Here is a 22,078-nt window from a genome sequence, read left to right on the forward strand (position 1 = left end):
ATTACATAGTATCTCATAATTATAAATTGCTATCTAATGGTAATAACATACTGTATCATAATAAACATTTAGTATCTCAAAATAATGACTTACTATCTCTTAATTATAAACTACTATCTAATGATAATTACATAGTATCTCAATAATGACTTACTGACTTATTGAAAGACTGAACAGGAGCTTTAAAGAGAAAACTTCTACATTAGAAATAAATGATGTTTTCTGGGGACAGTTAAAAATGTAGCACACAGGAACTGTTGTATGAACTGTAGTTTTTCCAGAAAAGCTAGGTCCGGCCCATTTCTTAAAAAACACGTCAAAAATTATATTTCAAAAATCACATTCCGCATTTGCTTTATTTTAATAGTGTGTAATTTGTACACACCAAAAAATATGATCAAATAAATTCTCAGATTGTGCCTGAAAGGGTTAAACAGCATGTCTGTAATTCAGTTTCAGATAACAGAGCTTTCTCTTCCTCTCCACCAGACGTTATCGACTCTGCAGCCAGTCATAGAGTCGTCTTCTGAAGGCCAGACCCATCCTCAGCATCCTCAGCAGACCGTCCACTCCACCGCGCTCCTGCAGCCTCTTCAGATCTCCACACAGGTCTGCAGATTTTACACTAAACTGCACGTGTTTAAATCTGTAATCTGTGTTTTAGAGCTTCAGTAAATGGATAAATGTAGATGGTAGTTTGATATTAGTTTGTTCTTTGTTTGTGTGACGTGTCTACACAACTCCTTTCACACTGTCTGGACTTGCCTCAAAGTTGTAGAGGTGCTGAGGGATGCACTGAATATTTATCGACTAAAAAAATATGGCTGAATATTTAAAAAGATTAAAAATATGACTAATTTATTTTAGGCCATATTTCAGTATTTCGTCTAGGATTTCTTTTTATCAATGCTGGAATTTATTGAATTCCAAGACACAAAGCGAAGTAAAAATATGTCAGAGTTAGCTTAAGGTTAAAACAGACTGAAGCCTAAAGCCACTGAGCTCATACAGAAATTTCAGTCTGTCATCAACTCAGCGAGTAATCCAGCTCAGAAAAATCCATTGTTTTAAATCTTTTTTTTTATTATTCCACTTCTTTCCCAATTAAGCTAGGCTGAATATCCCACCCACAGCATTGCAGAGTAGCATTACAGTGCTAACGCTCGGAGGAAAGCGCAGCGACTCGGTTCTGATACATCAGCTCACAGGCGCAGCCTTGTGCTGATCCACATCACCCTAGGAGTGATGAGGGGAAAGAAAAAGCACCATCTACTGTACCCACCCAGAGAGAGCAAGGCTAATTAATTGTGCTCTCTCAGGGCTCTGGCAGCTGATAGCAAGCTGCATGACTGGGATTCGAACTTATAAAATATTGAGATTAGTTTTGATTTTCATTAGTTTTGATTACGATTTTAAGAATAGCATTATTATGCATTGGTTGGCTACCATTGTGTTGAGTTAAGAAATGTTTTAATTGCTTTTTCTTTGTAAAGCGAAACAGAAATACATTTAGGCAATTAATTTTATGCAATGGTTTAAAAAGTGGCAAAATGTATTTTAAAAAGCTGTGATAAATGTTAGCTAAATTTATCTTTTTTTAATTTTTTTCAGTTTCAGTGCATCACTAGCAGTGCTTTTAAATCTTTAAAAAAAACATCCTTATCAACATCCTTAGACCTGTTGTGGCAAGAATCCAGTGTGAAAGAGTTTGTTCTTCCCCCAGTAACTCCTAACTCACTGCAGTGTCGAGTAGCATGCCTGTTTCTCTTTATTTTTTGTTTGTTTTATGTTTTCTTCTTCTTCAGTTCCCTTCGCCATACCCTGTTCTGCCAACAGGGGGCACTCCTGCTGGAAGTGAGGCGATGCCCTTTTCCCCTGTCCCGTACTCCTCCCCCTACCCCAGTACCGGTCCTCCTGTACCCTCCCCCTACTACTCCCCCGGCCCCGCCCCCCTGTCTCTCGCCTCCATACAGCCCCTGCCCTCCATCCCCGGGGCAGGAACGCCCCAGACCCCCGTATCTGCACCCATGGGTATACCGGCCCCCATCCCGCTGCTGGGTATAGCCCTTCCCCCGTCCCTCGTACCTCCACTTTCACAACAGCAGCAACAGCAGCAGGTGTACTCACCTGCTCCTCCTCCAGAGGGCGCTCTCCTTCAGCCCCAACCCCCCCAGTTAACTCTGCCCTTCCCTCAAATCCCTCCACAGCCTCCGTCCTCCCTTCCTCAGCAGGAGCTCTGTACCTCCACACCGTCTGCACAGGTACATCAATCAATCAATCAATTGATCAATCAATCTTTATTTTGACTCGGAAGTACATTGAGGGCAATCTTCATTTTCAATGTATCCGAGCATTTACAAAAACATGGATTAACATGGCAAAGAAAATAATAACTAAATTTAATTATTTTAAAATAACAGTAAATAAAATATAAAAATACATAAAAAATAAAAATAAAAGATCAAAAGAAAATTAAGATTAATACAAAAAAATGTGTTAAAATGAGCTAAAACTTACTTTTACATAATACAATACAAATGCAAATAAATAAATGAATTCAAATTAACTTATAAAAATAATAGTAATAATAATAAAAGAAAATCAAAATAAGTTAAAAAGGAATAATACAAAACTACTAAAAAAAATAATAAAATAAGGAAAGAAATAAAAAGGAAATAAGATTAAGTAAAACAGGTACAGGCTTACTTATATTAGATTTTATGATTTAGTGACACCAGTGAGCTGTTTTAAAGTTTTAGAGTTTCCTGTAGTGAATTCCAGCTCACTGGTGCTCTGTAGCTAAAAGCATGCTGTTCTCCTCCAGTTCTTCTGCATCTGCATGAGGATGTGATGATGATGTTCTAGTACAGATTCTTCGTAAGTCATCTTCTTCCTTCACTGTCCTTCAGTAAACAGAAGCAGTTTAATGAAAAAATTAAATTAAATGATGAGAAATCGCCAGTGTTAACCGTTAAAGGTACTTTATGTTCAGTTACAGTACATTTTACATGTTATAGCACACCTATAAATGTATAAGATCAGTAGTTCTCAACTGGTCTCATCCCAGAACCCACATTTATTCATTATCATTAGGTTACGACCCACTTTTATAAAATACAAACCCAACAAATTTATTTTTGAAAACTAGCCTTAATAAACCTATTCAAACACATACATATGCATGCAAAGTCAATTAAAGAAATTAATTAAATTAAGAAACTGAGGAGGCACAATTCAACTATACATGTATTAAAGTTAGTACAATAAAATTAAACATCAAAACTGCACAAAATAAACTCTCTCTTAGGGGCTCCGAATGGTCCAGCGAACTAAGACGCTGCCACAGTATTCGCTGGTTCGAATCCCAGTTATGCAGCTTGCCATCAGCTGCCAGAGCCCTGAGAGAGCACAATTAATTAGCCTTGCTCTCTCTGGGTGGGCACAGTAGATGGCGCTTTTTCCCCTCATCACTCCTAGGGTGATGTGGATCAGCACAAGGCTGCGTCTGTGAGCTGATGTATCAGAACCGAGTCGCTGCGCTTTCCTCCAAACGTTAGAGCTGTGATGATACTAAAAAAGAAGAGGCGGAGTCTGAATTTACATGTATCGGAGGAGGCGTGTGCTAGTCTTTATCCTCCTGGTGTGTTGGGGCATCACTAGTGATAGGGGGAGTTCTAATGAGTGAGTTGGGTAATTGGCCTTGTATATTTGGAGAGAAAATATATTTCCCCAATATTAAAGACGAGTACAAATATATATATATATATATATATATATACATATATATATATATACATATATATATATATATATATATGTATATATATATATATATATATATATATATATATATATAATGTTTTTTATGTATTTATTTTTTTACAAGCCGTCCGCGACCCACCAGTTGAGAATCGCTGTGTTACAATTTTGGCATTAAGAGCAAACAAGTATTATCGGTAGTTTATTTAATCCCTATTGAATTAACTATAGAATTAACGCTGCATTGAATTGAATTGAACTCATCTTATTCAGATAAGCAGGTTTCATGTCAGAGCAGCATTTCACTAAGCTGCACTTGTAGACTCCTGAGAATGGGCTTCTTTCCCAGGAGTGTACTGGAGTGCTTAATCAGGAAGCAGGAGCTTTATGTCCACCTCTGAACTCAGGAGTTAATTCCTGAACACTAGCGTTTAGCTGAGTTAGCATGCGCTCAGGCAGGGCAGTAGTGCACAGTGATTGTTTTTTAGTATATATATATTATGTAGTGGAGGAAAGCAGTTACTGTAAGTGTCAGAAAGTGCAGATATAGCAGCATCCAGACTGAACCCCACTGCGACACGCTTTCCCTCCCCAGGAGGACACCCTGGCCCCGGGCCACGCCGACCCCACCCGCATCCAGTCTCCTCCACAGATGGAGGAACCTGAGCTGGAGTTCTCTGCAGCCGGCGGCGGTGAGTCGTGATTAGACCAAATCATCCATAACATTAAAAATGACTTATAATGACTAATAAGCTTCCTTGTGTTATTACTAGTAGTATAATTTTTCAGTGCCGTGAAAATGATTTGCCCCTTGTTTAGATTTATTTTGTTATAAACTTACATTTTTCAGATTATCTAACAAACTTTAATATCAGAGAAATATAACCTTTCATTTATTAAGGGTAAAAACTATCCAAACAAGCCTGGCCTTGTGTGAAAAAGTAATTGTTCACAAAACTTTGATTATCTACATTTTTTTAAAAGTTGAGTTAAATTCAATTCAAGGCCTGATTACCTCCAGATCTGTAGAATCAAGAAATTACTTAAAATTTTTAAAGCTTTGGGAGCTATTATTCACTAATGGAAAAAAACACAGACCAGTGGTGAACCTTCCCAGGAGTGGCCGGCCGCCTGAAATTACTCCAAAAGGGCACGAACAACTCATCCAGGAGGTCCCAAAAGAACCCAGAACAACTAAATTAACACATATTTTCAGAAAACGAACATCAAAATGAAACATCTTCAAACATGGTGGTGGTAGTGTGGTGGTCTGGGGCTGCTTTGTTGCTTCAGGACCTGGACAGCTTGCTATAATTGATGGAACCATGAATTCGGCTCTATACCAGAAAAACCTAAAGGGGAGTGTCATTAGTTTGTGACTTTAAGCTCAGATTTACTTGGGTTCTGCAGCAGGACAATGAGTGAAAAACTTGTTGCCAGTTATCGTAAGGCTTTATAAATTTGGGTTTATAAATAAGGGAAGCACATCCAGTATTTAGGTTTAAGGGACAAACACTTTTTTCACAGCACTGTATTTGATACAACTCAATGATAATCTCCCAGTATCTTGTCCAGCTGCTGCAGACCGAGTTCAGCAGATCGTCCCTGAGAACGCTGCACTGCAGACTCTGCAGACTCTGCAGCCGGCTGGAACGCAGACAGCAGCTGCTGCAGCCGAAAGCTCCATACCCAGCAACACTCAGAAGATCCTGGACCCAACCTCAGTGTACCTCCCCCCTGCACCTGACCACGGCCAGGAGGTACAGCAGCACCGCAGAACATCACACTGAACACGATCCACACTGAAAAAGTATCACACTCAACAAGAAGGTAGCTGCGCTGTTAAAATAGCAATCCGCCAAAGTCAGAGGGCACCTGGTTTTAAAAGAAATAGTAAGGTGATACACTGATTGGTTTATTTCATATTACGTCCAAAACACATCCATGATTAATTAATAGAATTAATACATGCCTTTTCCCCATTTCCAGCTGCACATGTCGTACTTTTCCTGTCATTACGACAGCAAAGACACACTAACACACCCTAAACCGAGCTGCATAGTACACAGTTAACAACTCGCCTCTAGATCACTAAAATATGTCCCATATCTCGACAGGTTAGTTGTGCTGTGATGTTAAGATGACTGTGGATTGAGGATTGTGGTAGCGTTTAAAAGTGAACACTGTAAAACTACAATTCGAATTTTGCTTAAATCAGTGTGTTTATGTCTCAGGAGCCGATACCCATGCCACTCCCCATCTACACATGTGACAGGTAGGTGACTTCCACCACTGCTGTTTATTAATGGTCCTTTACAGTTTCCAAGTATCTTAGGAATACAAAAAAAAAAAAAAATTTTGCTATAATATTAAAAATGTAATAATAAATGAGTGTTTTTGGCAGTATTTCCAGTTTCTGTGATATCAGTGCTAATTTGTATTGTGGCAGAATCTCGAATAGTTTAGCTTTGCCAAATGTATTTTTTTTTCGTATGAAGGAAATGACAGTGTTGTTGTGTTGCTGGTGTCCAGTTTAAATTCAGATGCAGCTTCAGGTAAGGAGATGAGCGATAGTTACGACGCCGCCGCCAGCGGAGGAAAAGGTGACGGAAAACCCAGAAAACACCATCGAAAATCATCCCGGACCCGATCACGCCAAGAGAAAACCAACAAACCCAAACTCAGCATGCTCAACGTGAGACACACGCTTCATTATTACTGTTATATACAGATTATATATAGATTATATATCTTTTTTAGCACATATTAACTACTGTCCTCCTGTCCCTATCTGTCTTTCCTGCTGTCCCTGTCTGTCTTTCCTCCTGTACATGTCTGTCCTTCTGTCCCTGTCTGTCCTACTATTCATCCACCTGTCTCTGTCTGTTTAACTATCCCTGTGTGTCTGTCATATTGTCTGTCTATCCTCCTGTCTGTCCCCCTGTCCCTGTCTGTCTTTCCTACTATCTATCCTCCTGTCTCTGTCTGTCCTCCTGTCCCTGTCTGTCTTTCCTCCTGTTCCTTCTGTTCACCTGTCCTCCTGTCTGTCCACCTGTCCCTGTCTGTCTGTCCTACTATCTATCCTCCTGTCCCTGTGTGTCTGTCATATTGTCTGTCTATCCTCCTGTCTGTCCCCCTGTCCCTGTCTGTCTGTCCTCCTCTCCCTGTCTCTGTCTGTTCACCTATCCCTGTGTGTCTGTCATATTGTCTGTCTATCCTTCTGTCCCTGTTTGTCTGTCCTCCTCTCCCTGTCTCTGTCTGTTCACCTGTCCTCCTGTCTGTCCTCTTGTCCCTGTCTGTTCTCCTGTTTGTCTGTCCCCTGTCCTCTTATCTGTCCTCCTATCCCTCTCTGTCCTTCTGTCCCTTTCTGTCTGTCTGCCTCCTGTCCCTATCTGTCCTCCTGTCCCTGTCTGTCTGTTGTTCTGTCCCTGTCTGTTCACCTGTCCTCCTGTCTCTCTCTCTCTCTCTCTCTCTCTCTCTCTCTCTCTCTCTCTGCTGTTATCAGGTTTGTGATACAGGTGATAAAATGGTGGAATGTCAGCTGGAAACCCATAACCACAAAATGGTGACCTTCAAGTTTGATCTGGACGGAGATGCACCAGAGGAAATCGCCACGTACATGGTGAGACTCAAATTAACATAAATAAAGTCAGTAGTTAGTGAGATTGTCTACCTGTAAAACATATTATATATACTACATTTATTCTCTTATACTATTGTGTGCTTGCAGGTGGAGAACGGCTTCATTCTGCCCATAGAGAAGGAGATCTTCATTGATCAGCTGAAGGACATCGTGGACAAAGCTGAGGACATGCTGAATGAGGAGGTGGAGGGGGACAGACCGTCTGCCCCGAGAGACGCTCCACTACAGGGACATTTCCCTGGTGGGGTGGGGGACGAGGTGAGGGAAATTATACCTAATAGAAAAGTTACTGGCTCTACTTTTATAATAAGTGTCTCTAATAACTGTGTAGTTACAGGATAACTATCATGTAATAACAGTGTAACGTACTAAGGAATACATTTTCAGATTTATTACGGTTGTAGAGGTTATGTAATTCATTTAATTAATTTGTTTCTCAAACAGCTTTGCATGGTATGTAATTAGGGCTTTGATTGTTTTAGGGCTTTGATTGAATACTAAAAAACATTATTCAGATTTTATCCTGGGAATATTAACAAAATATTCTGCTATATCTATCTGACCTTCATACACATGTGCATCTGTCATTATTCTGGAACAAGGCGTTATTACATGGATTGTTAACCTGTAACTACACAGATTATTACAGACATATTGTAAAGTTAAACCAAAGGTAATTTAGGTTTGTCTAATAAAAAAACAATTTGGTTAAATACAGAATACAGAAAATAATAAAGCAATTATTGAACCATCAGACATTTAATCTGCTCCCCTCGTCCAAACAGCCTCAAAAAGGTGAATAAAAAACTAAGTGTTATCACAGCAGCAACTAAAATTCCTCTTTTCCTGTTTGTCTGATGTTTCCAGGCCACAAGAGGACAGAGAGATGGAGCCCCTCAGCCGGTCTATCAGCAGAACGGTAAATGTTTTAATTTTCCGCAGAATAATTTATATAAATATTTATCAGTGATGAGAGTTTACATTCTTTTAAGCCTAAAGAAAGTGTATATTCCAAGTGTGAGTCAATATACATTTACATTTACAGCTCTTCTCCAAGGGAAATCTTTGCTGTCGTAACAACAGGAAAAGTACACTTTGAAACATAATCAGCCACAACGTTATAGAGCTTTTGCACTTCTCAGCAAAGGAAACTGACCTGCACGTTCATGATGCTCCGCTCATTTACGGGAACAACCATTTTGTTTCAGTCTATTTTTTACTATTATTTTTATATATCTAATAGGGTGTTTTGTGGGTTAATATAAATAAATTAATACATAAATATAGAAATCAATTTTATTGGGTTTTAATAAAGTCAGAGACAGAAGCTCTGAATCTGTTGCTGCACAGTTTGGGTCCGTGCTCTGTGCAGCTTGATTTAGCGAGTGTCAGTGTGTCTTTGCTGTTGTAACGTCAGGAAAAGTACACCTCGAAAGACAAACAGCCACGTTTTAAAGCTTCTGCACTTCTCAGCAGAGGAAACTGACCTGCATGTTCATGATGTTCAGCTAATTTACGGGAACAACAATGGTATTTTAGTCTAAATTTTACTATTTTTTATATATATCCAATGTGAATTAATAGTGTGTGATGTGTGTTTAATATAAATAAATAAATAAATATAGAAATACATTTTATTGGGTTTGATAAAGTCAGAGACAGAAGCTCTGAATCTGTTGCTGAACAGTTTGGGTCATATTTTAGTGATCTATAAACAAACTGTCAACCGTGCTCCGTGCAGCTTTTATTTATACAGATTTAGCGAGTGTCAGTGTGTCTTTGCTGTCATAACGACAGTAAAAGTACAACTCAAAACACAATCGGCCACAGCGTTTTATATCTCTTGCACTTCTCAGCAGAGAAAACTGACCTGCTGCATGTTCAGCAATGCTATTTTACTCTATTTTACTCTTTTTTAGATTTAATACAATTTAATAGTGTGTGGTGTGGGGTTAATTAAAAATTAATAAGCTTTTTCTGGAAGCATCACAGTGACAGTTCACCAGTGTTCCCCAGTGTTTGTCATCAGTCAGTGTTGTGGGTGGTGTTACGTAACGCTGTGTGTTTGTGTTGGTTGTTCTCTGCAGTGCTTCATACTGGAAAGAGGTGGTTTATTATCTGCCCTGTGGACGAGCCTCCTGCAGCGTCTCCGGAGGCACCAGCAGAGGGAGCTACAGCCACACAGACGCCCCCAACCAGCGCACTGACTGATGGGACACTTCCTGTACAGACTGCAGACACTGCTTCAGCACAGCCACTAGAGGGCAGCACTGCATCTGCTTCTGTCTCTATAGGTAAAGGTCTTTTTTAGGCTTTGAAAAAACATTATAAAGCCTTATAATTATAAAGTAATAATTGTCAATAGATTTGACCATAACAGTTCTACAACCCCAGTTCCAAAAAAGGTGAGGCACTGTGTTTAATGTAAATAAATGTAAAAAAGAGCTAAATATTTGACCACCTCCAGATTTTATGTGGAGCCCCTAAGTGGAAATAATGTAAAAAAATATAAAATAAAATTACACTTGGCCTCATATATACTTATATAGGTGTGGGAATGAGAACATAATGCATAGGAACAAGATCTTGTTTCAATGCCTTAATACGTTTATTATTCTCTGGCTATGACTTTATTATCTCATTCCCACGCCTTAATAAGTTCTATTTTGCTCTCTCTCTCTTAATTTTAAATGAGCTTTGGCTCGTTTTTGCATCATATTGACATATGGCTATATTCTTTTGAAGTATTCCAAGTAATATTGTCTACTAATGATGATAAATATCATATTTTAACTGATTATTTTTGTGTATTCTCTTCATTATAGTTCAGATTTAGAAGGCTTTGCTATCGTAACGATGGGAAAAGTACACGTTGCGCAACTCAAAAACACTCAAAAGGCACTTACTAATTCTTTTAATTAATAATTGGTATATTTTGGGTGTAACGTGAAATAAACCAATTAGAATGTCACTTGCTCATCATTCCCTATAAAAGTCAGGTGCACTCTGACTTTGGCGGATTGCTATTTTAAAGGCGCAGAGCTAAACTGACCTGCTTGTTCACGCTGTGAAGGTGTGCGATCAGCTCATTTACAGGAACATCAATGTTATTTTACTCTGTATTCTGTTTATTATTGCTGTAAAATCTTTTAATTGATATTTTTCATGTATTCTCTCTTTATTATCACTCAGATTCAGAAGGCTATGCTACAGCGCCCCCCTCTGGAGACAGTGATGCTCATGGATTCTGCAGTCCGCTTTCTCTCACCACCACAGACCCGTTATCTCTGGCTCCGCTCTCTCCGGTGCCCCCTGTGCCGCAGGCTGCCTCTCTTTCAGCGCCGCCCTCCTCCCACCATCCAGAAGAGGGCGCTGTCCCGGCTGCAGCTCAGCTGCGGGTGCAGGCGGGCGTGGCTCTGAGCGGCTCGCTGACGGTGGACGAAGCTCAGAGTGCCGCTCTCGCGCCGCTCTCGCCGCTCTATGCCGCCCAGCAGGGGGCAGACCTGGCCTGTGCCACGTCGGTGGCAGAAACTGTGCCCTGCTGCCCCCTCGTCATGCCCCTCGCCCTGGACGTCACCGCGGGCGTCCCGCAGATCTCCCCGCTGACCCCCCCTCTACCGCAGGACGTCCCGTCGGCGAGGGAGCAGCTGCAGTCCATCTCAGAACGGGGTCAGCATCCTGTCGTCCTTCAGCAACCTTTCTCTGCTGTGGGCGGGGCCAAAGCTCCCTCGCTGCCCCAGAGCCCCGCCCCCTCGCAGCACCATCTCCCCCCTGGTGAATCAGATGGTGAGGGGCGTGGCCGGGTTGGGTTTGTGGACAGTACGATAAAGACGCTGGACGAGAAGCTGAGGAACCTGCTGTATCAGGAGTACGCGCCCATGTACCCCTCAGGGAGCGCCGCCGAGACTCCCGGGTCCGGGACAGAGTACATCCAGTCCCCACCCGGGCCGGAGAGCGCCACCGGGGGGTCGGGCACCAGCACCCCCAGCCTTATCGGAGAGGGGCTGATCCGGGCGGGGGAACAGCTGGTAAGATGATGACCCTTTAAGTTCTAATTGTTTGGTAAGAATTGTTACTTAAATGATCAGAACCATAAAGGTGGGTCATTATTATTGATCAGATACAGCAGTGCGGCTGCTGCAAATTTTAATGATGCAGGTTAAGGCGTGAAAATAGACCGTTGATGGGGTGTAAGATAGCAATGAGCATAACAATCCATAAGTGCTCACAGGATGCTAAGGTGTTTAAGAACTCCAGCAGTACTGCTGTGTCTGATACACTGAGAATAACTTACCTTCCAAATACTAGCTGCTCTGTGGGATCCTGATCATTCAATAACAGTGTAAAAGTGATGATAATTTTTTTATAGTTTGTATTTGTAAAACTGTTCGTCTCTTTCAGCCACAGATTCCAGAGAGAGTGGACAGTCTGAGTGCCCTCAGTGACTCTGCTGTTGGAGGTATGACATTTGTATAGCTTTAACACAGTCTTCAATATTAAATTTACAATGTAAAAAAATAATACAAATAAAGAAATCACATTAATTAAGAAGGAAATGAGTGTCCAAACTTTCACTTTCTTACATTTTCGAGAAACATGCCGTAGTAAAAGAATAGAAACACACTGTATATACTGTAGACTGGTTGTGAGTTATAGTTAAGATGATTGTCTCTGCAGTTACAGTATCAAAGAAACATGTGATGCCCCACTCTACCTCCTGCTCCGGCTCCAGGAATCGCTTTAAGGTACCTGCTGCTCCCACTACACCCAAACACACAAACCTGGAAGCTTGATTTAGGTTTAAGGTCCAGCCTGCAGTGAGTGATGTAAACTGATCACATTCAGTTTGGATAACACATAGACTGTGTATAGCTGGACAGAGCATCGTCTCTCAAAAGTGAAGCCACCACAGGTCGGGCGCCCCCTGCTGTTCGGTTGCAGAAAGCTGTTTAACCCCACCCATCCCCATAGGTTTCAATGGCAAAACTGACAACTTTCAATCACGTTTTTTTCTAATATACTGTAATTCTACCTCCATTATTTAAATGCAGCAGCTAGTGTAACCTCTGCTTATAGTGTTACATTTTTATATTCTCACAGAATTAGTTTTTAAAAACGTTATTCAGCTCTATTCAAAAAGATGTGGTTATTGTAAAAGGGCTGGCCGGGGTGGGACCAATGATTGTATGGGTGGGACCACAGACTGTGTGAGCTCTGTGGAGGCAGCCCTCAGGGGCGGGGTTATTTAAATGAGGAGGCGGTCTCTCCACAGTCTTTCTCCCTCCTCTGGTCTCTACTGCGCAGACTCGGGCTTAAGGATCGCCAACATGGAGGAAGATTTTGGGAACGGCAACGGAATGAATGGGAACGGCAACACGGCGACCAATCTTTTTTTACAGTCTCTGGGATAACCCATAAAAAAGCATGTTATACTGTATATGGTGGGACTCATCTATCACATTATTCCAGTTTAATTTAAAAATGAATCTGTAACACTTGTAGTATAAAAGACATAAACAAAGAGAAAACGTGTTAAAAAAAATTATGTAAAAGGAAACTGTGCAAGGTTTAATGTAAAAAAAAACAGGCTTAGGAAGTAAATGTACATAGGAAGTAAATGAAACACAGTTGAGTCAAATTAGCAATCAGGGGAAGATGAGCATGAGGACATTCCCAAGGAAGATGACAGGTGGCATGTGACAGAATTCCCCAGAACAAGAACAAGTCAGTTTCCTCTGCTGAGAAGCATTGGCTGCGCCGTTAAAATAGCAATCCGCCAAAGTCAGAGTGCACCTGGATCTTAAAGGGAATGATGAGCAAGTGATACGCTGATTGGTTTAATTTCACATTACGCCCAAAACCCACCCATGATTAATTAAGAGAATTAGAGCAAATGCCTATGTTTTGAGCCATGTAAAGTGTACTTTTCCTGTCGTTACGATAGCAAAGATGCACTGACATGCTCTAAATAAACAGAATCCATAGTGTATTTGAAATAGTGCTTTCTAAATATCTTGTTCTCTCCTTCAGATGATTCCTGGTCCTCCTGATATTCTGGGCAGGCAGCAGATAAAGCAGCGGAGTTTGAGCAGCACAGCCTCTCCAGCGCACCCTGGTGGCGGTTTTGTGGAGCACAGCGTTTACCCGGGGCCCAGTGTTCCAGTCAGCACCATTGGGCGTTTCTCAGTGGTCAGTGCGGAGGAGGAGGAAGTGACCCGCAGGAAACACGGCAGCAGGTATTCGGCTCCGCCCGATTTCTACCTGGATGCTCCGCCCTCCCTGACCAAGCGGGGCTCCCTCCCGCGGGCGCACACCTCCGTCCCGGTGGACGTCCACGCCGCTCGCTTCATGTCCTCCGACTCGGGGGCGGAGAGCAGCCCCGCCAAGATGCCTCCCCCCACCCCCTCTCGGCTCAGCCAATCAGAGAGGAGGGGGAGTGACTTCATGAAGAGGGCGGTGGCATTCCTGAGGCGCTCGGGTCGCAGCAGCAGCGTGCAGAGCTCCGACTCCCCCAGCAGGCAGGGCGGCGTTTACGGCTCCTACATCAGCAGCGATAACGACTCGGAGATGGAGGACTCGGATATAAAGAACGAGCTGCAGAGACTGAGGGAGAAGTGAGTTTCTGAATCAGTTTCTCTGATTTATCTATTTATAGGTTTATGTTTGAGTAAAATGAGCATTGTTGTTTTATTCTATAAACTACAAACAACATTTCTCCCAAATTTCAAATAAAAATATTGTCATTTAGAGCATTTATTTGCAGAAAATGAGAAATGGCTGAAATAACAAAAAAATTACAAAAAAGTAGTTTTAAGACTTAGGAAATCAATATTTGGTGGAAAAACCCTGGTTGGTTTTAATCACAGTTTTATGCATCTTGGCATCATGTTCTCCTCCACCAGTCTTACACACTGCTTTTGGATAACTTTATGCTGCTTTACTCCTGGTGCAAAAATTCAAGCAGTTCAGTTTGGTGGTTTGATGGCTTGTGATCATCCATCTTCCTCTTGATTATATTCCAGAGGTTTTCAATTTGGTAAATTCAAAGAAATTCATCATTTTTAAGTCATCTTTTATTTTTTTTCTAGAGCTGTATACAAATGCTATCTAAAAAAATATAGGATATCAATAAAAAATAGTTTATTTTAGTAATTCAGTTCAAAATGTGATTCTCATATATTATATAGATGTATTAAACACAGAGTGATCTAAAATCTATAAGTTTATTCCTTTTATTGTTGATTATGATGATTATGGCTTACAGCCAATGATAAAACCCAAAAATCAGTGTCTCAGAAAATTAGACTATTATATAAGAGACCAATTGGTACTTTTGGCACCTATTGTGGGCAGTGTGCCAAGTCCTGCTGGAAAATGAAATCAGCATCTCTATAAAAGTTGTCAGTAGCAGAGGGAAGCATGAAGTGCTGTAAGATTTTGTGGGACAACAAAACTGCACTGACTTTAGACTTGATAATAAAACACAGTGGATCAACACCAGCAGATGACATGTCTCTCCAAACCATCACTGATCATCAGTAAATTTTACATTTCATTTAAAGTAAATCAAGGGAGCAGAGTCTGGAGGAAGAGTGGAGAGATAACCAGTCCAAACTGCTTGAGGTCTAGTGTGAAGTTTCCACCAATCAGTGATGGTTTGGAGAGACATGTCTGTCATCTGCTGGTGTTGATCCACTGTGTTTTATTATCAAGTCTAAAGTCAGTGCAGTTTTGTTTTCCCACAAAATCTTACAGCACTTCATATCTTACAGCTTCCCTCTGCTATTGACAACTTTAATGGAGATGCAGATTTCATTTTCCAGCAGGACTTGGCACACTGCCCACACTGCCAAAAGTACCAACTGGTCTTAGGAGGTCAATCTCTGCTGATGCTTACTATGCTTGTTAAATATCTTCACTCTTGTAGGCATATGAAGGAGATCACAGAGCTGCAGGCTCACCAGCGTGGAGAAATCGAGCTGCTCTATATGAGGCTGGGTAAAGCGCCCCCTACTGGCCTGGGCCTCACCTCCACCGTGCCCCCGGCCGGACGCAGACGCAAGACCAGCAAGCACAAACTCAAAGCCGGGAAACTCCTGAGTCCTCTGGTCCAGCAGCTCAGAAGCGTGAAGAAAACCAGCGAAAGCAGCAAATCCGGCGACGCCGCCAAATACAGTGAGTCACTACCGGCCTTCTGCTGGGAAATATGCTACACAACCATGTCAGGATAATGCAGGAACTGCTGTCTCACAGCTCTGTGAGCAGAACACAGACTCAGATCTGAGATAAAAAAGTTCAAAACAGAAAAGCAAAAAAGGTGCTGTGAACTCTGAGCGCAGTCATGCTGAAATATAAAATGGCCTTCCCCCTACAGTTTCCACAAAGTTGGAATCCTATAATTGCCTGAAATGTCTTAGTTTGCTGAAGCATTAATATTTTCCTTCACTGGAACTAAAAAGCATAAGGCCAGCCTCTAAAAACCATCATAGCATTATCCCCCATCCACCAAACTTTACAGTGGGGCTTGTACAGTCAGGAGTAACATACGGTAGAGAAGTGTATTTGGTTTGTATGTGTTGTAACAGAGTTTCACCTGTTTCCTCCGTCAGGTGAGCCGGCTCTAAGTCTGAACGGTTCTCCAGCGCGAGCGTCGGTTCTGTCGGACAGTCGCTCTCGCTCAGGGACGGGTCCTCTCTCCAGCTCTGTATCTGAACCCGTCCAGACCCAGCAGCCTTGTTCCCTCAAGGGCTCGCTGTCCTCCGATAACATCTACGCTGGACTGCAGGGAGAGGGACCTGGAGCTTACAGCCAGCCAGGACAGGGTGAGTTTACCGAGATTTAACCCTTTCAGACCCTGCGTCCATTGCTTGTATATTCTTTCATTTAAACAGATTAAGACCTGCTGTCCTAAGTAAAAAAAAAATACTTAAAGTAATGATGGTCAGTCAATACAAATTTTTTTATCATCAAGTGTGATCCTGATAAGAGCCAGTTTCATCATAATATTCTTTGCAACTTGAGGATACTTCTTTTTTCTTTACTAGAAACTTTACAACTGATGCTCTCAAACACGAACAAACAAGAAATTCAAGTAATTAACTCTTGATGAGTTCAGCACAGCTGTTAACTGAAAGCCTGAATTCCAGGTGACTCTACCTCATAAAGCAAAATGCAGATTTGCAAAGCTGTCTAATCTAAGCAAGAGGAATCTAAAATACAAAACATAGTCTGGTTTGTTTAACACTTTTTCCATATGTGTTTATTCATAGTTTAGATGGCTAGTATTAATCCACAATGCAGAACATTTTAAATAGTGTTAGCATTTTAGTGTATATTTGGTAATGATAGGATGTGTATTAGTGTATTTTCATTTGTGGGATGCTGAAACAACTTCTGATCTCACACTCGTCTCTCTCTCTCTCTCTCTCCACCCTTCCTCCTGTCTGTTCTGCAGGTTGGCCCCCCTGTCCGCAGGCAGCCGAGAGGGTCAGCTATAAGTCCAGTAAACCTCGCGCTAGATTCATCAGTGGGCCACTTTCTCTCTCCATCTGTTTGTATCTCTCTCCTCTCCCCCACCCAAACACTCAGCAGTCCTCCTGCATCCTTCTGTATCTGTGTATCTCTCTCTTTATCTGTCTGTCTCTCTTTGTCTGTCTCTCTCTCTTTATCTCTCTAATCTATCTCTTTATCTACCTCTTTATCGCTCCTCTCCCCCACCCAAACACTCAGCAGTCCTCCTGCATCCTTCTGTATCTGTGTATCTCTCTCTTTACCTCTCTCTCTCTTTATCTCTCTAATCTATCTTTTTATCTACCTCTTTATCGCTCCTCTCCCCCACCCAAACACTCAGCAGTCCTTCTACGTCCTTCTGTATCTGTGTGTCTCTCTCTTTATCTGTCTCTCTCTCTCTTTATCTACCTCCTTATCTCTCCTCTCCCCCACCCAAACACTCAGCAGTCTTTCTTTATCCTCTCTTTGTCTCTCTCTCTCTCTGTATCTCACTCTATCTCTCTCTATCATCTCTCTATCGATCTCTTTTTATCTCCATATCTCTCTTTATTGCACTCTTTCACTCTTTTTCTCTCTATCAACCTCTCTTTATCTCTCTATTGGTCTCTCTTTATCCCTCATCTCCGTAACTCTCTTTATTGATCTCTCTCTAATTTTCACTCCCTTTCTCTCTCGCTCTTTATCTCACTATTGATCTCCCTCTGTTTTTTCTCTCTTTATCTATATTATCTCTCTCTTTATTTATCTCTTTTTATCTATCTCTATCTCTCTATCAATCTCTCTGTTTCTCTCTTTATCTATTTTTTATCTATGCCTCTTTATCTCTGTCTCTCTCTCTCTCTCTCTCTCTCTCTGTTTCTGTCTCTCTCTCTCTCTCTCTCTCTCTCTGTTTCTGTCTCTCTCTCTCTCTCTCTCTCTCTCTGTTTCTGTCTCTCTCTCTCTCTGTCAGTGCAGTTTGTAATTTCTGCTCCTCTTTAAAGGAACATTTCTCTGTGTTTCAGCTCAGATCTCTATATAAACTGAAGGCTGTTTGTTCAGTCGGGTCTAAGCTGAAAACGGTTAAACTGTTCTTTTAAGGATTAAATGTTTTTTTCACTTGTTCTTCTTTCCACACCAAGACCACAGAATGACCATTTCTACTAAAGGCTGTAGTGTAAATATCAGTCTCAGATATACAGTAATATCTAAGTTCAGTAAGAAATTAAAGTTAGTGAAGTATTTTCAAACTTGTAAATAAGTGCATAGACAATACACATGAAAACTTTTAAGTTTATTCTGCATAGTTTGTATATTTCTGAGTTTAACATCAAAACTGCGTGCAGCAAAAAATATATAATAAAAATAAATGCTGAAGTTAGAGATGCACCAATGCCAATATCTGATATTACACATGTTTATATCTGCCAATTTAAATAAATGAATTTTAAAGTAGCACAGAGTCGCTTGGTTCTATTCCAGTATATAATTAATATGTCACCAAACATTGGTTTAAAATATCAGCCAAATCTCGGCATTGGCACAAAACAATTATCAGGGTTCATACACTTTTTAACCAATAAATTTCCATGACTTTTCCATGACTTTAAGACATGGGCAATAAAACAAAAAATCACCTAAAACTATGATTAAAATTGATTATAGTTGGTCTAAAATAAATGACACACAATATTTAATAATAAAATGAGAGCTCTCTTGTGTAGGGCTAAATCACTGGCTCAAAACTGATTCCCTCCATCGATAAACAGAAACACAAATATTTGTAGACCAAAACTTTGAGTATTTTTTTCCAAAACTCATCCAGGCCTGGAAATCGCTATTTTCAAATTCCATGACTTTTCCAGGTTTTTCATGACCGTATGAACCCTGAATTATTCTAAATAAAGCGATATCGGCTGATACAATAATATATATCAATCAATCGATCAATCAATCAATCAATCAATCAACCTTTATTTTCACTTGGGAAGAAACATTGAGGGTGACCCTCATTTACAATGTTGCCGAGCCTTTATGACACCAAAGGGATTAAACACATTTATTGATAATTTAGAAATAATAAGAAATAAAATAGTAAAAAAAAAAAAAGTACGCATTTTAAATAAACATTTAATAAAAAAATATATGTAAAACAGCAAATTCTAAAATATCTTAAAAAAAAACCAAATTTGACATAAAAAGTAAAATATGTATAAAATATAAAATACGTAAAAATAGATAATAGCAAAAGTAAAGTAAAATGTTAAAAATGATTAAAAGTGATTAAATGAATAATAGAACTAAGAACAAGAGTGAAAATACAAAACATTAAAATGAAATGAAAAAATAAAAGTAATAATAAATAAACAAAAAAATGAAAAAAAAAAAAAATAAATAACAATAATAATAAATAAATAAAATATATAAATAATATAAAAAAAGATAAACTATTAAAAAAAGTCATTTAAAACAGTCACAGGCTTTCTGATAGTGATTAGAAACTAAAAGAAACTTTAAGTTTAATATATATATAAATTGCATTACATTACATTAATATTGTTTTATTTCTAGCTGAAACAAAATAAGAGGACTTTATGAGGCTTACTCACAGCACCCTGATTAACCTGCAGGGCTTTACTGAGCCTAAAATTGACCAATAAGACAGAATTCTGTGGTCCTGATGTTTAGTCTTTGTTCCACTGTTGTCTCCATTCATGTGAAACGGGTTTTATTTGTTTTTCTACGATTTATGAGCATCTGTTCTCGCTCTGTTCTAATGAACCCAGTCAAACTGAAACTGAAACCAAAACCAAAACCAAGCTCCTACTGAGATTATATAAACACACTCGCTCTCTACAGACATTACTGAGAAAATCACTTTATATAGAAACCTGTTTCACATCTGCAGAACATCTGTCACCTGAATCTACAACACTAGCATTAGCACTATTACTATTACTATTACTATTATAATACAGATGTGAGGTAGTAAATAGGGAAACACTTACTATGAACGTCATGTCTATTAGACTCTATAAACATACACATAATGCATTATAAACATGGCTATAAATAACACATTATAGCTATGTTTATTATGCATTATGAATGGTGAATTGTGACACATCTAGGTTAAATGATCATATACAGCTCTGGAAAAAATATATCACTCAAAAAATGATGAGTTTCTTTGATTTTACCTAATTAAAAAACCTCTGGAATATAATCAAGAGGAAGATGGAGGATCACAATCCATCAAACCACCAAACTGAACTGCTTGAATTTTTGCACCAGGAGTAAAGCAGCATAAAGTTATCCAAAAGCAGTGTGTAAGACTGGTGGAGGAGAACATGATGCCAAGATGCATGAAGAAAACTGTGATTAAAAAAAAGGGTTATTCCACCAAATATTGATTTCTGAACTCTTAAAACTACTTTATGAATATGAAATAGTTTTCTTTGCATTATTTAAGATCTTTTTTGTTATTTCAGCCATTTCTCATTTTCTGCTATAAATAAATGCTCTAAATTGCTATATTTTTATTTGGAATTTGGGAGAAATGTTGTCTGTAGTTTATAGAATAAAACAACAATGTTCATTTTAGTCAAACATAAACCTATAAATATCAAAATCGGAGAAACTGATTCAGAAAATGAAGTGGTCTCTTAATTTTTTCGAGAGCTGTATATGTCATTATTAATACTGTATATTCCCATGATGGACATCTGTCACTTTACTTAGAGTGTACGACGACACATTATAATACAATATAAAGTAATATGAACTATTATAAATATTTTGTGTAATTAATGAGTGGTTAAAAGTGATCACATGATCACAATTTATAATGTATAATACACATAGCTATAATTATGTTACGCATTTTTAAAAATATGTATAACCATGTTTATAATGCTTTATGGATATTATGAGTATTTTTATGGATGCTAATAGACATGACATTTATAGAAAGTGTAACCTTAAATAAGTATCTCAGTGGGCGTGGATTTGATGTTTGGTTTGATCCTGAGCCCTGATGTTCTCCTCTGTTCTGTAGGGTCGACGCTGAAGAGGCTCTGTCTGGGAAAAGAACGTGGCAGCAGTAATTATCATTTTACCCCTACATACTGTATATCTACTGTACACAATACCTACATTTAGAACAAGCTTCAATTTTATTGAATAAGACACACCTCCAAATCCGTTATACAGGAGTTTAAGTGAAGTTTCTCCAGCAATAAAGCTGGAGCACTATTAGCATTAGCTGCTAAGCGTAGCACTAGCTTTTTAATCGTTCAGACGCGAGTTATTGGATTGTAGTCTGCATGTATATCGTGTTAAAACAAGCTACGAGGAATGAATCGCTAGCTGATAACACCCTAGCTTACCGGAACACTCAAGGTTCCTCAGTGTAGCGCTGTCGGGCGGCGTTTAGTAGCGCTAAGTGCTGCTGCTAACCAAGGTGTTGAACCTTTTAGATCCAGCACTTGTTTAACCTTGAAATAAACTGTTTTAAAGCACACAGGTGACTGTGGAGCACACAGAGAGCACTATCTGACACAAAGGTGTCAGACGTTGCACTGCTCATTGCTATCTTATCCCCCATCAACAGTCTATTTTCACACCTTGCTCCTGCATCGTTGAAATATCGATGAGCAATGGTGCTTCTGAATATATCTACATCGATGGGTGTGGTGATCTTGAAATTATGTACATTTTTCCTGGCATGTAAAAACCTTGCCAGCGGAAAACACAGGGGCTCCACTGACTGAAAAAACCAAGGCAGATGTCAACCATCAGCACTCTTACAGCCTGGCTCGTTACACCCACACACTTGCACATGCATCAGTGCACAAACCCAACTTTTACATCAACAGTAAACAGAATACAGAATAAAATAACATTTCTGCTCTTGTTAATGACCGGCTGCGCCTCCTTTAAAATTGCAAAAATAAAAAAAATGGAAAGAGCACACCTGCCTCTTAAAGGAAATGATTAGCAAATGACACACTGATTGGTTTATTTCACGTTACACCCAAAAGACACCAATGATTAATTAAGAGAATTAGTACATGCTTTTTGCATGTTTCAAGCTAGGCATGGTGTACTTTTCCCGTCGTTACGATAGCAAAGACACACTGACATGCCCCAAATCAAGCTAATGGCCCATAAAATTAACCCATATTTCAA

The 22,078-nt window shown here is 39.8% G+C and overlaps 1 protein-coding gene across 13 annotated transcripts in view; it reads left to right on the plus strand.

Moving 5' to 3' along the window:
• The window catches only part of wnk2 (WNK lysine deficient protein kinase 2), a 67,082-nt gene that overhangs the window by 37,508 nt on the left and 7,496 nt on the right, over positions 1–22,078 (plus strand). For 5 of the 13 annotated variants that reach the window (XM_049471488.1, XM_049471493.1, XM_049471495.1 and 2 more), the window contains 17 exons: positions 490–609; positions 1,806–2,261; positions 4,355–4,451; positions 5,323–5,519; positions 5,994–6,034; positions 6,292–6,454; positions 7,265–7,381; positions 7,490–7,660; positions 8,270–8,321; positions 9,490–9,696; positions 10,595–11,430; positions 11,804–11,861; positions 12,080–12,147; positions 13,433–14,016; positions 15,330–15,577; positions 16,012–16,224; positions 16,857–18,678. In XM_049471488.1, coding sequence (XP_049327445.1) covers positions 490–609; positions 1,806–2,261; positions 4,355–4,451; positions 5,323–5,519; positions 5,994–6,034; positions 6,292–6,454; positions 7,265–7,381; positions 7,490–7,660; positions 8,270–8,321; positions 9,490–9,696; positions 10,595–11,430; positions 11,804–11,861; positions 12,080–12,147; positions 13,433–14,016; positions 15,330–15,577; positions 16,012–16,224; positions 16,857–17,554 — 4,326 coding nt within the window. In that variant the 3' untranslated portion in view covers positions 17,555–18,678. Of the gene's footprint in view, positions 1–489; positions 610–1,805; positions 2,262–4,354; positions 4,452–5,322; positions 5,520–5,993; positions 6,035–6,291; positions 6,455–7,264; positions 7,382–7,489; positions 7,661–8,269; positions 8,322–9,489; positions 9,697–10,594; positions 11,431–11,803; positions 11,862–12,079; positions 12,148–13,432; positions 14,017–15,329; positions 15,578–16,011; positions 16,225–16,856; positions 18,679–20,945; positions 20,991–22,078 lie in introns of those variants that run through there. The other 8 variants (XR_007429274.1, XM_049471490.1, XM_049471497.1 and 5 more) reach the window with 5 other exon arrangements.

The sequence above is a fragment of the Astyanax mexicanus genome, chromosome 24, assembly GCF_023375975.1.
Source record: "Astyanax mexicanus isolate ESR-SI-001 chromosome 24, AstMex3_surface, whole genome shotgun sequence".
Classification (NCBI taxonomy): domain Eukaryota; kingdom Metazoa; phylum Chordata; class Actinopteri; order Characiformes; family Acestrorhamphidae; genus Astyanax; species Astyanax mexicanus.